The sequence below is a fragment of the Artemia franciscana genome, chromosome 11 (genome assembly GCF_032884065.1).
Source record: "Artemia franciscana chromosome 11, ASM3288406v1, whole genome shotgun sequence".
In the NCBI taxonomy this organism is placed as follows: domain Eukaryota; kingdom Metazoa; phylum Arthropoda; class Branchiopoda; order Anostraca; family Artemiidae; genus Artemia; species Artemia franciscana.
The window spans coordinates 7,924,550-7,941,854 of NC_088873.1; the positions used below are offsets into that span (position 1 = coordinate 7,924,550).

General features: G+C 35.0%; 1 protein-coding gene across 1 annotated transcript in view; it reads right to left on the reverse strand.

Annotated features, from left to right (window-relative positions):
* Positions 1-15,347, reverse strand: part of LOC136032753 (uncharacterized) — a 28,279-nt gene extending 12,932 nt beyond the window's left edge. The window contains exons 1-2 of the mRNA XM_065713095.1: positions 15,051-15,347; positions 11,487-11,606 (exon numbers count right to left, since the gene is read on the reverse strand). Of these exons, the coding sequence (XP_065569167.1) occupies positions 11,487-11,606; positions 15,051-15,065 (135 nt within the window). The 5' untranslated portion in view covers positions 15,066-15,347. The remainder of the gene's footprint in view (positions 1-11,486; positions 11,607-15,050) is intronic.
* Positions 15,348-17,305: the final 1,958 nt, after the last annotated feature.

The following is a 17,305-nucleotide window of genomic DNA, read 5'->3' on the forward strand; positions in this document are numbered from 1 at the left end:
CATTAAAACATAAAACAAGCAAAATTTGTTATGTATACAAGGGGATTCTTCTCCTCGTCAATACCTTGCTCTTTACGCTAAAGTTCGTATTTTTTTCCAATTCCTTAAGAATGACCCCTTAATCACAAAGATCATTTAATTAGAATAAAAAGCTCTTTTGAAAGTAATATAAAACCTTAGCGTAAAGAGCGAGGTTTTGAAGAGGGGGCGAACCCTCTAATATACGCAATAATTTCTGTTCGTTTTAAGTTTTAATGTTGCTCCTTACAACCAGTGGAAAAATTTGCCTTTTTTAAATTTAATTTCTGATCGTTTTTATGGCACTTGGTATTAACCAGGTGACATATAGCAGTCGCCAATTCTGTCGGTCTGTGTGTCGGTCTGTCTGTCGGTCTGTCGGTCTGTCTGTCGGTCCCGGTTTTGCTACTTTAGGCACTTCCAGGTAAGCTAGGACGATGAAATTTGGCAAACGTATCAGGGACCGGACCAGATTGAATTAGAAATAGTCGTTTTCCCGATTTGACCATCTGGGGGGAGTGGGGGCCCGGTTAATTCGCAAAAAAATATAAAAAATGAAGTATTTTTAACTTATCAGTGGGTGATTGGATCTTAATGAAATTTGATGTTTGGAATGATATTGTGTCTCAGAGCTTTTATTTTAAATCCGACCGGATCTGATGACATTGGGGGGAGTTGGAGGGGAAAAACCTAAAGTCCCGGTTTTGCTACTTTAGGCACTTCCAGGTAAGCTAGGACGATGAAATTTGGCAAGCGTATCAGGGACCGGACCAGATTAAATTAGAAATAGTTTTTTCCCGATTTGACCATCTGGGGGGGGGGGAGTGGGGGCCGGTTAATTCGGAAAAAATAGAAAAAATGAAGTATTTTTAACTTATGAGCGGGTGATTGGATCTTAATGAAATTTGATGTTTGGAATGATATTGTGTCTCACAGCTCTTATTTTAAATCCCGACTGGGTCTGATGACATTGGGGGGAGTTGAAGGAGGGAAACCTAAAATCTTGGAAAACACTTAGAGTGGAGGGATCGGGATGAAACTTGATGGGAAAAATAAGCGCAAGTCCCAGATACGTGATTGACATAATCGGAACTGATTTGCTCCCTTTGGGGTAGTTGGGGGGGGGGGGAGTAATTCTTAAAAATTAGAAAAATGAGGTATTTTCAACTTACGAACGGGTGATCGGATCTCAATGAAATTTGATGTTTAGAAGGATATCGTGTGTTAGAGCTCTTATTTTAAATCCCGACCGGATCTGGTGATGGGGGCGGGGAGTTGGGAGGGGGAAACCTAAAACTTGGAAAACACTTAGAGTGGAGGGATCGGGATGAAACATGGTGGGAAAAATAAACACAAGTCCTAGATAGATGATTGACATAAACGGAACGGATCCGCTCTCTTTTGGGTAGTTGGGGGGGGGGGGGGTATTTCTGAAAAATAAAAAAATGAGGTATTTTTAACTTACGAACGGGTGATCGGATCTCAATGAAATTTGATATTTAGAAGGATATCGTGGCTCAGAGCTCTTATTTGAAACCCGACCGGATCTGGTGACACTGGGGGGGGGGAGTTGGGAGGGAGAAACCTAAAACTCGGAAAACACTTAGAGTGGAGGGATCGGGATGAAACTTGGTGAAAAAAAACACGAGTCCTAGATACATGATTGACATAACCAGAACGGATCCGCTCTCTTTGGGGTAGTTGGGGGGGGGGGTTAATTCTGAAAAATTAGAAAAAATGAGGTATTTTTAACTTACGAACGTGTGATTGGATCTCCATGAAATTTGATTTTTAGAAGTATATCGTGTCTCCCAGCTCTTATTTTAAATCCTGACCGGATGTGGTGACATTGGGGGAAGTTTGGGGTGGGGAAACCTAAAATGATGGGAAACGCTTAGATTGGAGGGATTGGGATGAAACTTGGTTGGAAAAATAAGCAGAAGTCTTGCATACGTGATTTACATAATTGGAACGGATCCGCTAAATTGCGGGGGGGGGGGGGGGGGTAATTCTGAAAAATAAGAAAAATGACGTATTTTTAACTTACGAAGGAGTGATCGGATCTTCATAAAACTTCATATTAGAAGGACCTCGTAACTCCGATATCTTATTTTAAATCTCAACCGGATCAAGCGTAATTGGGGGGGGGGGGCAGTTGGGGGGACCGGAAATCTTAGAAAATACTTAAAGCGGTGAGATCAGGATGAAACTGGATGGGAAGAATAGAAACCTGTCTAAGATACGTGACTGACATAACTAGACCGGATCTGCTCTCTTTGTTGGAATTGGGGGGGGGGGTAATATTGAAAATTGAGGTATTTGTAACTTACGAAAGGGTGACCAGATCTTAATGAAATTTGATATTTAGAAGGATCTTGTGCTTTAAAGTTCTAATTTCAAATTCTGACCAGATCCTGTGACATTCGGGGGATTTGGAGGGGGGAACCGGAATTCTTGGAAAACATGAAAATTGAAGTATTTATATCTTACGGATAGATGATCGGATCGTAATGAAATTTGATTTTTAGAAGGAATTCATGTCTCAGAGCTCTTATTTCAAATCCCGACCAGATCTTTTGACATTGTGGGGATTTGGAGGGGGAAATCTTGGAAAAACACTTGGAGTTTAGGAATCGGGATGAAGCTTGGTGGATAGAATAAACAAATGTCCTTGATACGTGATTGACAGAATCGTACTGGATTCGCTTTCTTTGGGGGAGTTGGGGGAGGGGTTCAGTGATTTGGCGAGTTCGGTGCTTCTGGACGTGCTAGGGCGATGAAAATTGGTAGGCGTGTCAGGTAGCTGCACAATTTGACTTGATAAAGTCGTTTTCCCATATTCGACCATCTGGGGGGCAAAAGGGAGAGAAAAAATTAGAAAAAATTAGGTATTTATAACTTACGAGTGGGTGATCGGATCTTAATGAATTTTGATATTTAGAAGGACTTTGTGACTTAGAGCTCTTATTTTAAATCTTGACCGGCATTAAGCCTCTTATTTTCCTTTTTAAATCAATCTATTGATTCATAGAATTTTGTTAGAGCTCATACCATATGATCTCTTGGCTCTTAGCTCTTCTCGCCTCGTCACAAGTGCCATATGAGCTCTTAGCTCTTGTTTAAATAATGATGGGAAATCCAACACCCCCCTTCATAAAAAATCCTCTTCCCCCATGAAATTTCCTCCATCGAAAGATCCTCCCACGTAACCCCCTCCCCCTCCCCACCAGAATAAATAGCCCCTGAAATAACCAACGATATATGTAAGCAATGGGCAAAGTTAATAACTTTCAGCCCTTCCCCCGGGGACTGTGGGGGATTAAGTCGTCCTCAAAGACGTAGTTATTAGATTTTTCGACTATGCTGAACATAATGGCTACCACAAAGTTTTGATCGGGTGACATTGGGAAAAATGAGCGTAGGAGGGGGCCTAGGTGCCCTCCAATTTTTTCGATCACTTAAAAAGGGCACTAGAACTTTTAGTTTCTATTCAAATTAGCCCTATCGCAAAATTCTTGACCACTGGGTCGATAAGACCATCCCTGGAAAAAAAATAAACACGCATCTGTGATCTTTCTTCTGGCAAAAATACAAAATTCCACGTTTTTGCAGGTCGGATCTTGAAACCTCTTGAGTAGGTTCTCTGATACGTTGAATCTGATGGTGTGATTTTCAAGATTCTATGACTTTTAGGTGTTATTTCCCCTTTCTCCAAAAATAAGGCAAATTTTCTCAGGGTCATAAGTTTTGATGGATAGAACTAAAATGGATGAACATGGGCCGTTCAACTCGAATGACAAGTACTTCTAAAAGATCCTTAAGACTTCAGCGTAAAGAGTGAAAGGGTTAGTGTCCCACGCATTTACGAAATAATTTCTGTTCCTTTTAAGTTATAATTTTGCTCCTTACTTTCAGTGAAAAAACTTTTTGCTTTTTTAATAACTTTTCAAAGACAAGTTTTCATGTCATAACCGCCCCATTCTTTCATTTTTAACTAAAAAAGAAAAAAAAAAATCAGATTTTCTAAGTAGCAGGAAAATGAGTTTTTACTTTTTAGGGTATTTCGAGGTAAAAGCGTTTTTCTTTAAACTATTTAATTTTATTTTAATTTTATTTATTTAATTTATATAATTTTTAATTAATTTTATCATTTATTAAGTTGTAGTGCGCATATGTCAAATACTTTTTATCATTGTGATAATATGACATATTTCATGACATTTTTGAAAAGTCACATCGGCCTTTACTTTAAGCAAGCCATGGCTGCTTTGTGCAGATCTCGTATATAGACATACAGCCCCCGCCTGCAAGCGATCTTTACTAACCTCTAAGTGACTAAGTTTTTTTGGACTCAACTCCAAAGAACATCAAGATTCAGGATTTTTTGCCATGATAACAACGTCTATAGTGAGAAATGGCTTAAGCTTGCCAAGCTAAACTCAGACAGTCGGAAATGTGATTTGAAAGAAGGGTCAATCCCAGACAATTGCCCTTTTCAAATGGATTGAGATAATATTTATTTTGCTTGAGATGAATCCAGTCCCTTTGGCAGCAAAGGAAATTGAATTTGTCTAAGGATTTGCGTGACTAAACCTTCTTAAGTGATTTATAATTATTAAAAAGTTTTAAAAAAGTATAAAAGATTGATAAAAAAAGAGAAGCTTGTTAAAAAGCAGAACAAATGTTAAGAAAAAAGACCTTTTAAAGGAAAGAAAAGCTGGATTGAGGGGTCCATTCATTTATGTAATATTTCATTAAGCTATTATAGAGAAAAAAAACTGAGAATATATTTTTGAGTTTCGTCTGGCTGAAATTTTGATTCAAAGACCCAAACGACCTGGGATTGATTGAATTTTTGAAACTTTCCCTTTTTATCCCATTTCCTAGCTATGTGACAGCAAGTATCTTTGCGGGAGGTCTTCCATTTTTGAAAATGAAATTTTCAAAGGTTTAAGAAAAATTTAAGATTATCCACTTTTGGCTCAATCTACTTGAATGACTGAAACCTTAAATCACTTAATCAGATAATGAAGTTCCTTGATGCCCAATTCTATTAGCTGAATTCTTGCGCCAAAAGACTAGAAAGACATTAATTTAGTTTTTTCTTTGTGACTATTGTATCTCATCCTCAGTAGCTATAACATTATTCTTTTACTCGAAGCATTTAACAAGCTATAAGGGATAGGAATGTTTAGGCCGAAGACCAAATGCCTACTCCTCTACAAGTTTAGGTCTCAGGACAATACTTTAGGAGCTAGGGGTTCGAATCTAATTCAGGAGCTATTTACGAATAGCCTGTTATTATGAAGACTACAAGTCGTTTGCGTAGTTGGAGCAGTAATTATTAGGAGCTAGGGGTTCGAATCTAATTCAGGAGCTATTTACGAGTAGCCTATTATTATGAAGACCACATGTCTTATTGCGTAGTTGTAGTAATAATTATGCAGTCCAATATTATCTAATACATTTAATTAATAATTAGTATATCGTTTTTATTATTTAGTTAATGATTAAATTACTAAGTAGCTAATTTTCTGACGTTATTTTGATTTTGAGCCTAACTTTGTTTATTATTTATTTAAGGTTGATCAGCCTCTAAACTTAATTTCCTACATTAAAACATTTTTGCCTTTTTTCTCTGTTATTCCTTTTTTCATACCCACCACTTTCACCTTACACTTCACAGTCATCCTCATTGGTATAAAGAGTAGATTTAATAAAAGACCAAGAAAGTCATTAGCCTAGGACAACTGGCGCCAAATCATCAAAACAATTTTTCTTTGGGGGAGGGGGGTTTTTATTTCTTATGAAGATATAAAAAATAGCATTTTGATAACTGGGTGGAGGGGCCTAGGACTTCTACTGAGGTTCAAAACAAAAAAACTGAAAAATAAATAAAAAACTAAAAAACAAAATAGAAAAAAACTAAAAATAGAATAAAAAAAACGAAAAATCTAAAAAAGAAAAAAAGAAAAAAGGAAAAACTAAAAAAGAAAATAAAAACTAAAAAAAGAAAAAAGAAAAAAGAAAAAAAGTAAAAAAAAAAGTAAAAACTAAAAAAGTAAAAAAAAAAAAAAATTTCTTATGAAGATATAAAAAATAGCATTTTGATAACTGGGGGGAGGGGTCCATTTTTTCCGTTCTTTTGAAGATATAAAAAATTTCAAAAGTCCCTGGACAAAAGTGGTGCCAATGCCTAGGACCTCTACTGAGGTTCACTCTTATCAATTGCATGTATTAGGCTGTTTTCATGAGTTTTCTGTATGCATATATCCATGCTGAATTTTTTTATGTAGAAATGTGCATGTTCTATTTTCAACATTTTGTAGATTAGGCTGCGTTGCTTAAGTTTGCTCCGTTGTTTTAAACTCACTGAGCTGGGTTTTCTTTGTTTAGTTTGTTCCAAGATTTGACTTGACTAAGTCGTCTATATTGAGTTAACTAGGTTGAATTTATGATATGGTTCTTACCTGTATTTAAAAACTGTGTGTCTATATGCTTCTACTGCGTTCGGTTCTGATATCTAGGTCAAATACCTTGCATTAAATTGGGTAAGCTGAGGTGACTGTATTTAGTTTTTACTTTAGAGGTTACTAGGTAAAGTTGGTTATCTTGAGTCCCCATGTTCAATTTACTGATACTAGTTTACTGGTATGTTTGTCATTGTTTAGCTGTTTTCTTTGTTGATTTTTTCAATTGATTTCTTTGTTATCTTTTTTGATTTGTCTATGCTTATCTAAGTTTTAATATTTCCCAGTTTTTTTTGTTGTTTTTTTTTCAACGAAGTTTCCCGTATTCACTTAGTTTTTCTTTAATTTTTGCTTCCAAGACTTACTGAAGAGGAAAAGCCATCCCTCTAAATTGAATTCTATTTGATATTTCATGAGGAATTTGGTATTTTGAACACTCCGCTGTGGGCTGTTTCCTGAGTTTCCTGTGGGCTGTTTCCTGAATAGTCTCTGGGGAGGTTTTCTGACCAGCTTAGCCTGGAAAAGGTATTTTAGTAATGGATGTAGTTGACTTTTTTAAAATGACATAGATGGAGCTCCGTATAGGTAAGGGAACACAATTTTGCAAATAGCCGATCAGAGGGAGTGCATTAACACCACCTCAGTGAAGAGCCATATACATTCATTGCTCAAGTATTCACCCAGCCAATTCGTTAGGAAATTACTGGTCATAGTTTCTGCTAGTAGACTGCACAATGAGGATATCAGAAAAGTCTGCAAGGGGCTACCTACACACTTTGCGAAGGAAAATGTCGACATGAGTGTTCACAGAAACTGTGTAGAACATAATTTAATTCCGAGAGTGATGGTCATGGCGATTCACACTAGAAAGTACAAAACTACATAGTTAGAGATGAGAGATACCATGTCAGCCATATCGAACAAGGTATGTGTGTACGTGGACGGTGTCAAGTTACTACCCTCGGTCACTACCTTACTTTAGTAACTAGGCTAGGTTACCATCTATCCCTATTTCTACCGACCTGGGCGTTAAAATCTCTTAGAAAACAACAAATTTCTACCTGGGGCCCTGTCTATTTGCTCCTGTAACTGTAACTAAAATTCATTTGGGTCGCTAGTATCTCTGTCAGTCGGTCCAACAAAGGCATATAAGATTATAACTGATACCCTGAACTTTGTAGTCATAAAATGAGTATTAAGTATTCTATTATTAATACCTTCCCAGCCTAAGCAAGACTTGGCAGCTTCCTTATTCATCATGAGCCCTACTCCCTGTCTATGCACCCCATTCTTCCTGCCTGATTAAAAAACTTCTATATCACTTAATTTCATGCTTCCTACCCCTGGGATAAGATTTTCTGAAACTCCTAATTAGTCCAGTTCAAATCATCTGAATTCGTCAGTAAAATTTCAATACAATAGTCATTTTTCAACGACGCAGCACCCCAAGTTCCAATTTTCAGGTTCTTTAAATCATTAAAATTATTTTGGCCTCAGAAAAAGGAATGATCCCGGATACCAGTGGAGGACGCGGATCGTAATATCTTCTCAAGTCTACACCGAAGCGCTTATGCCGGCTTAGAACTGGATAGCAAGAAGTCCCTGGAAACTCCAGTATGAATCCAGGCTTTTTGCAATCCGTGGCTTATCTTGGTCACAACATTGTTTTTAGCACTTGGCAATGTTCTTCTGTCAACAAGAGTCGAGATCCTGCACAGACAGTCCCAAACCTATTACCTCCGACTTATTATGTATTCATGCCTACCAATATTATGTTACTACGAGGAGTCAACCCGTAGCAGATAGTTTAGCCAGGAAGAGGTTTTTCAGCCCGAAAACGCCCGTTAAAACAGTCCAAGCCCAGAAGAATTATCCATTAATCAGAATTCCTTGCGAATGCTGTGTTGTTTACTAGGCTATAATTTCCCTGAGGTGCGCCACTCCTCAACTGTGAATAGAAGTTACCGCAAGGTCTCCATTATTTCAGGTACCCGAAAGGGCTGAGGCAGTCCTTTTCAGAGGCCGTTGTCCATAGATCTGGATCTTAAGCCCTTCCGCAGTTGTCCTCCTATAGAGGATCTTCCCACGATGGTGTTCTTCGTCACCATTCAATTGAACCCTTTATTGAGAGAAGGTTTGTAACTCATGGAATGTTATGACACGCCTGTGGGCCCTGTCGAGTGTACATTTGAGGGGCCCTCTTCCTCCTCCACCTGTTTTACTGCCCCAGGCGAGGGCGCCCCGGTTTCTATTATGAACTACCAGGAAAAGATCATATGGATAGCTTACGATAGGCCTCTTCGTGGCCAAATGTTTGAAATTGAACGTAAAACTAAAACTGAGTCCCAATGTTACCTCCGAAGTGTTCGTTACAGAGGATCAGAATTTCCGAAATATCGCACACAATGAAAACAGTTCATTAGTAACAAATATGCGTAACTTATGAACCAACTCACGTAACGAACTTCAATATTCGCACACCCCAATTAAATATACGAGGGGAGTCATCCCCTCATCAATACCTTGCAACCCACACCAAAGGCCTTTAACACTAGGCGAACGTAAATAATTAAAATAACAGAATAATCATCATCTAAAACAACCATATTCATTATTAGCAATTAAGTCAAAGATTGAAATGTGGAATGAAGATAAAATCGTTGATTTTTTTTTTTTACTGTTGCCGCTATGTTGGCTTTTCCATAAAGTAAAATTAACTTACATAACGTAAAAGGCTACGTACAGCTTGCGTCCACTTAGCATTGCCGAGGTTATGGACAAAATTTGCTCTTTAAGATTGCATACTGTATCGTAAATTTTAAAGTCGTAAAGTCTAAATGTTAATTTGAAAGGTTCTACATTGAGATGTGTAAGTTCCTTTCGACTTTTTAATGTGTTACTTCTTTGCTTGTCTCGATTGTCTCCCTGAAAGAAATTTTCCAACTAAAATGCTTTCGTTGCAAAACTTTTTGTTTTATTTTAAAAGTTTGCCTTGAAACTTTTTGAATCCCTTGTTTCTTTTTCTTCCGAATCTTTGTTTCATTTCTTTTGTGTTTTGGGATTGAAATCTACATGCCAGATCTGCAATATGAATCTGCAATGAATATCAAGATGCTTTGAGTACAATGTATAAATGAAAGTCAATAGATTCAATCTATTATTGTTGAGACAATACTGTTACAATTAATTGTACTACTGTCGCTCATTTTATTAAAAAGAACTTCGACACAAATGGCATGACATAAAAAGTCTTAACCATCAATTGAACCAACAAATTCAAATGAATAAGAAATGCCTAGAAAACCTTTTCATAAGCCCCTAGACCGTAATATTCTGTTTCAAACAGTTCGTGGTAACGAACTGTAGTAAAGAGCGACCCGGCTCAATAGTAAACGAAACTAAAAATAACGGAATTTTGATACTAAAAGATACATCAAAAGAATCGGATTTTTATGCTGATTTTAAATATATAAGTTTCTTCAAATGTAGTCTTTGTCATCAAAAGTTACGAGCCTGAGAAAATTAGCCTTATTTTGGAAAATAGGGGGAAACACCCCCTAGAAGTCATAGAATCTTACAAAAATCACACCATCATATTCAGCGTATCAGAGAACCCAACTGTAAAAGTTACAAGCTTCTATCTACAAAAATGTGGAACTTCGTATATTTTGCCAGAAGACCGATCACGGGTGCGTGTTTATTTGTTTTTTTTTTGTTTTTTTTTTTTGTTTTTTTTTTTCCCAGGGGTCATCATATTGAATAAGTGGTCCTAGAATGTCGCAAGAGGGCTCATTCTAACGGAAATGAAGAGTTCTAGTTCCCTTTTTAAGTGACCAAAAAAATTGGAGGGAGCCTAGGCGACCTCCCACGCCCATTTTTTTCCCAAGGTCAACGGATCAAAATTTTGAGAAAGCTATTTTGTTCAGCATAGTTGAAAACTATAATAACTATGTCTTTGGGATGACTAACTCCCCCTGAGTCCCTGGGAGAGGGGCTGCAAGTTACAAACTTTGAACAGTGTTTACATACAGTAATGGTTATTTGGAAGTGTACAGACGTTTTTCAGGGGGATTATTTTGATTTGGGGATGGGGTTGAGGGGAGGGGGCTATGTGGGAGGATCTTTCCTTGGAGGAATATGTCATGGGGGAAGCAAAATTCAATGAAGGGGGTGCAGGATTTTCTAGCATTATTATAAAAAAGAAACAGTTTAAAAAAAGTAAAAAAAGTTTTTTCAACTGAAAGTAAAGAGCAGCATTAGTTTTAATGTCGCTCCTTACTTTCAGTTAAAAAAAACTAGTTTTTTATTTAATACTGTAAAAATTTACTAATTTTTATTTGCTTCTTGTTTATTGTAAAAATTTGTTTTGATTCTAGAAGTACTGTCACTTATTGAAACAATAACGGTCTTCTGTTATCTAGAAAAGATAACAATCTTTTTTATATCTTTTTTTATTGTGACAAGCCTGTATAAATACATGTTTATGGTATAAATATTTGAATATAATGTAAATTATAAATTATATTTTTATATTTATTTATTTAAAATATATCTTGAATTATTATTATATAGATTATTTAACCCTTTTTTATCTTAACTTTTTTTTTGTAATTATAATAAAAAGAAAATAGTTTTTATGGTATGTTGTCTTTTTCGTTTATTGTTCAGTTGTTGATTTGATATTAGGTTGCTGTTTCTGTTTTGGGTATTCTGTAAAGGGACAAACCTACGACTTACTCCATTTTTTAATTAAACTAAGTAAAATAAAAAGCAAACGAAGATATTTGGACTCTTCTTAAAAGTATAGTGTTTACACAGCCTTTTTCCTTTCATTGTCTTATACGAAATGTTTTCCTTCTCGTCCAGAAAAAAGTTTCCTCTCACAGAAGAAGATGAAAGTAGCCAACACAAGTGTTTTATTCCTCGTGGAATGAAAACGGTGCTAATTCTATCTTCAGCAATCTTATCGAGAATTAAAAAAAAAAGAAGATAACTTACCCTTTTCACGCTTTTTTGAAAAAGCGATGTTATATGGCCTCTTCTAATGCTCTGGACTAATTCCAACGCGGCATGGTGGGGTGGTAAGAGCTCGACAGAATTGATAAACCGATACAGTTTCTAGAATAAACGATTGAACCAAAATATAAAATAAAAATGATACATGATTTTTGAGCAAATATTTGAAAAACGACACACCCTAATAAATTAAGAACAAAAAATAGTGGCATATGCATTTTGTTTTTATCAATATTTACAAATAAATAAAATAAAACCACATTTCTGCTTTTAAAAAGAAAAAGAAACAAGTTAGCAAACATTTAGATTAAATTTATGCGTTCATAAAAATTATTTTGGTTTCCAGAATTTTTTATTTAAAATTGATTTCTAAGATACTGATTTAAAATTAGTATATTCTTTGTAGAAGATACAAACAAAATAAATGCACATAATTTTTGTCACGACAGATTTGCAATTTTTCTTCTTGCAGAATTTCTAATATAATTTTGAACAACAGTTTGTAATCAAAATATTTTGATTTCAATAAAACAAAATACTGGTTTCTGAGAAAAAAAAACCCACAAAAGCTGCACTTCACGTTTTAACATTAAAGTGAAAATCTCAGGCCGTATTTGAATTCTTCAAGGAATTGAAGCTTACAACTACAAATCCAATAATTAGCATTACAATTCCTTCCTAATTCTCTGTTAATTTCGAAAGACTTTTCATCAGGAAAATATTTAAAGCTTATATAAGTTATGAACGACCAAAATGGCTGCATTTTTTAATGTCTTTTATTTTTAACATTTTGTTCAAATCTCTTTTTTTTAGAATGGCAACTCTTTACAGCGCATCTAGTAAAATCAAACGTCTATTTGAAGGTAAAGCTATGGCATTCTTCATAAAAGATAATGTTTGTTGGAAGGAGACAGAAGTGAGGCTTAGAAGTTCAGTTTTTGTAAGTGAGATTGACTAGTAGAATGCACAAAATTGATCAAATGAAGTAAGGAAAAATTTGTATCTGTCATAAAAGAGTTACCTATTTTTAGTACTTATAGAATATTTTGGAAAGCTTTCTTTTTAACATTTTCAATTTTTAACCAAAAAAGTCTCGTCTGTGGTGCTTTATATGTACCAAACAATAAAAATTAGCGGAAACCAGTCATTCTGTTTAGATGAATGAGACATATTAAATTCCTCCAAAAGTTAAAAGTTGAAGTAAAGTAAATAGCTAAATAAAATAAAAACAACTTGACTCATAAAAGCTACATCAATTGTCGAAAAAAAGTTCGACAGAAAAGAACTTTCTACATGTCTGATTTTTTACGACATCTGTATTAATTTAATTTTAATGTCTAATTTTAAAATACTATTTCTATGGGGCCAAAATTAAGGGCTGATGAGATGAACACACTTGGGAAAAGACTAGAGACTTAGAGGTGTGTTAGATAGGTCTAAATAAGGGAGAAGATACTAAAAACTTCGGAAAAAAAACCCCATAGCCTAGGTCTTGGAATCGGCTAGGAGATGCTAGACGAACGTTGAATGCGTGTAAATAAGGACGGAAGATAACAAAAACGTCACAAAACGTCTATTGGTCTTGGACTAGGCTGAGAGATGCGACTAAATAAGAGTGGAAGACACCGAAACGTTGTAAAATATCTTTTGGTCTTAAAATAGCCTAAAAGATGCTAAAAGACTAAATAAGACTGGAAGACAATAATAACGTCGGAAGTGTCTATTGCTTTTCAAATAGGCTAGGAGGTGCTGGGGGAACGTTGAACGTGAGCAAAAAAAAATGGAAGCTAACGCAAAACGTCAGGAAAGAGAATTGAGGATCATCGGATTAAACAAGACTGGAAGATTCTAAAAACGTCGGAAACGTCTATTGGTCTTGGAATAGGCTAGGAGATACGTGAGGAACGTTGAATGCGAGTGGGCAAGTGTGAAAGATATCAAAAACGTTGGAAAAATCTTTTGGTCTTGGAATAGTCTAAAAGATGTCATAGGAGCATTGAATGCAACCAAATAAGGGTGGAACATACTAAAAACGTTGGAAAAGGTCTTAGGGTTTGGAATAGACTAAAATATGTTAGAAAAACGTAAATTGCAACTAAATGAGGCTGGAAGACAATAGAAATGTCCAGAAAATTCTCATCGTCATGGAGTAGGCTAGAACAATTCTTTGGGCAGCAAATAAAACACCAATGAGTTAAAGAGTGGATGAGAGACAGAAGCATGGAAGAGGTTAGAACAATTCGTCAGCCAGGGAAAATAGCCTAATGTCGGATGAAAGAGGTTTATACAGACTGAAATAATTCTTAAGACAGTAAAGAAGTTAAAGAGCTTCGTGCGGATAAAAAGCTTAGAAAGGACTAATAATATAAAATGGGGTCAAGAGAACTGGGAAAAAGCTAAAACAAATATAATGACAGGGAATTGAAGTCAAGGGAGGGTTAGAAAAATTATTAAGACAGCGAATAGAAAGGATAAGAAGTCAAGTGAGATTAAGAAAGTTGGTAAAGGCTAGAACAAAAGCTGAAACGCCTAGTATGGGTCCATGCCTAGTCTGAACATGAAAGTTCACTTTAAGAAAGCTGAGAAATAATGTCTGTATACGGAAAAGGGGTTTAAATACAAGTAGGGATTCTTAATAAAACCGAGGCAGTATTTTTAGACAGTGGGAATACTTTCTAAATGATATTTCGGTATTATATGGTAGAGATGTCATCAACAAAACACATATAAATATGTAATAAGACCTGTAACAAAATACGTAGCAATTAAAACTAAAAAAAGAAGAAAAATAAATAAATAAAACATTCCTAACATCATAACCTAAAGGAAGTTCAACCAGGACTGAAAAACAAACTCAAAACAAGGCACTTCAATCAAATAAAAACAAATCAGGCATGTTTTGATGCAATTCTCACTTATTTGGCAGTTAGCCTAAAATGTATTTTTGATACAAGTTCACGGGCATTAATAGACTGTGCAATGTAATATACTAAATTATTTATAATCGAACTTGTGTATATCGCGTAGAGTGAATATTCTCCTAAATTAGTTCTGATTTGGGTCATCCTCATTAGTACTCATTTGGGTATTAAACAAGTTATTCGAGAAGCTATAGAAACTAATCTTAAGTTAAGTAATCCTTGCTGGCCAGCCGTCTAGCACCAAACAAAAAGCAGGTCGTCCCCACATGGGTTGGGAGGATGTCGTAGGAGGAGGTTTCAAGGAAATGGGAACTTCTTGGTAACGTGTAAAAAGGAAACCTTTGAATACATTGAAATTGAGGAGGAACATGTTTAGTTGTCTTGGCCTCAGGTGGATTGGTGCTGCTGAGAGTTACAAGGGCTAGTACTAGTAAGTAATAATATTTCTTTAGATAGAGATTTGGGATAAATTTTAAGCCACTGAAAAGGAAAGAATGAAGATTCCACAAGATTCTTTCTTTGACGGAGAAATTTCAGTCCGTAATTAGAAAGAAAATATTTGATTTAAAATAGTTTTATAAGTAATCGTTCTGTTTCTCTGTGAATTTACTTTCATAATACTTACTTGACTAAAGAACATAACATTTGTTGATCGCCAAGTGGAGCTCTTAGGAGATACGCGAAGTTTAGGCAGAACATAACTAAATACAAAATGCTCCAATATCAGTATAACAAATCCTGCAGCAATACCAAATCCTAAAAGAATAAAAACTCCAACAACTGAGGAGACGCCAAGGGCTTGTGGCTTATAAGTATCAGATGAAAGATGGTAACATGGAAGAGACTGATACCATTTATTTCGGAGTTCGTCAAGGTAACCATTGGCAGCATATTGAAGTATGATTTGATCCAGCGAACTCTAAAAATTAAATTGTTTAGAACCTAATAAACAAGTAACATCAAAACATTCATACATATCGTCCCTGTTTCAACTGTTACAGTGTCACATGGTGCCATGTTTGTCCCTATAGCCTATATATATATATATATATATATATATATATATATATATATATATATATATATATATATATATATATATGTATATAGTCTATGCAAAATAAAAGGTTATTCTATAGAACCTTTATGTGGTGTCACTTGCAGTTACTTAGAATTACTGTCGTAAATGCTTTATTTTACTAATTAAACAGAATGTTTACAAAAAAAGTTTTGCAAAGGAAAGAGTGATATTAATTATTAAACGAAGCTGCAGTGAAGTCATATATAATTCAGTTTTGAACCGAACTGCATATTGTTTGCGCATCGTGAAGGGAATTTCGAACGGAAAATTTTTTCTGATACAAAGTTAGGAGAAGAAAGGATTAAGATCAGATGGGACTTTGTTTGATTGTTTTAATATATTTTTAATGAGATCTAGTTGTATTTGAACAAAATCATAACTTAGATTGTTCTAGCGACGGTAGCTCTGTAACTTCAATTTTTACACGAAATTATGACACAGCGTCACCGAAATCTCAATAAAACCTAAAACCTTATGTCAAAGATATACAATTGCAGTATGGTGCATCATACCCCAAGCCAGGGTTTAGATCATTTTTTCTCTGATTACGGAAATAGCTTATCTTTATACTTATTTAGTCAATATCAGGAACTTGGGTTCTTGGCAGTAATTAACTTGTTTTTCACCGAGTTTGTACCGAGAGAGAAACACACATAGTCTTATATTAAGTTGACGCTTTTTATATTGACAATGATAAATTCAATTTTTTTTGCAGAATGAACCTTGAGCTTTCACTGTGGGGAGATTGAAAATAAGAGACTAAGATTATTGTTTCTTAAAATGCTTAAATAGTAAATATTGCGTAATTTTAGTTTTTATTGGTGAGTGTATATTATCGTATTACATTTATTTCTGACTAATAAAAAATCATTGGAGGCATGGACCCAGAGGATTTTACACCTTTTCTCCCTCTCGTCAGAATTTTGAGCTATTATGCTGTAGTCGTCGTTTGGCTGAGCATACCAAAAAGGAAAGTAATTTTCTTTTCTTTAAAGTTAAGTTTTCTAAGAGACTTCTGGACAATAAATTTTTCCCTAAACGTTGATCTTAAAGCTAGCTTTATCCAATTTTCACAAAAGATATATGTTCTTAAATGTGAGGCTGCCATCTCCCTCCGTCAACCTTCATTTCTCCATGCAAAACTTAAATATTTTATTTGAATCTTTAAAAATTCAAAGACGTCCGTTTTCTATTAAGTAATCAAATATATCTTTTAAAAGCTTTGTTGCCTGGGGAAATTGTTTTGAAAATTTTTCCGTAGCTACTGCCCCAAATTTTGTTTATTGACCTTAATGGTGTTTTTACTAGTTCATTCTCTTTCTTTACAGATATTAGTCTCATAAGTATAAGAAACATGATAGCATGAAAGAGAGCGATGCCCTTTTTATAGGTATTACTATGATTGTTTATTTAGTTTTTGTTCGTTTTGGATTTCATTTATTCTTTAACAATGATTTCTGATTGGTTTGAGTTTGAATTCTTATGGGAATATACTTCTGCCGGTCTTAAGTTTAACATGGCTATCTACTTTTCCTTGAAAAACTTCTTTTTTGGAAAGTTTTTTTTTTTTTTTTTAAATTAGTTTCTGTTCGATATGCATAGCCAAAGCTTCATGTTATTCAATATCCCCCATGTCAACATCCAAGTTCTTTTCGAGATTAAAATATCATCAGAGTAAACATTAAAGCATCTTTTTTTTCAACATTAAAGTTTCAATGTTCAAAATCTCCCTCGAATTTCCCTGAAAAAAGACACAAGTAAATGTAGTTATTAGCAGTAGTGGCCAAGAAAGTTTCAAG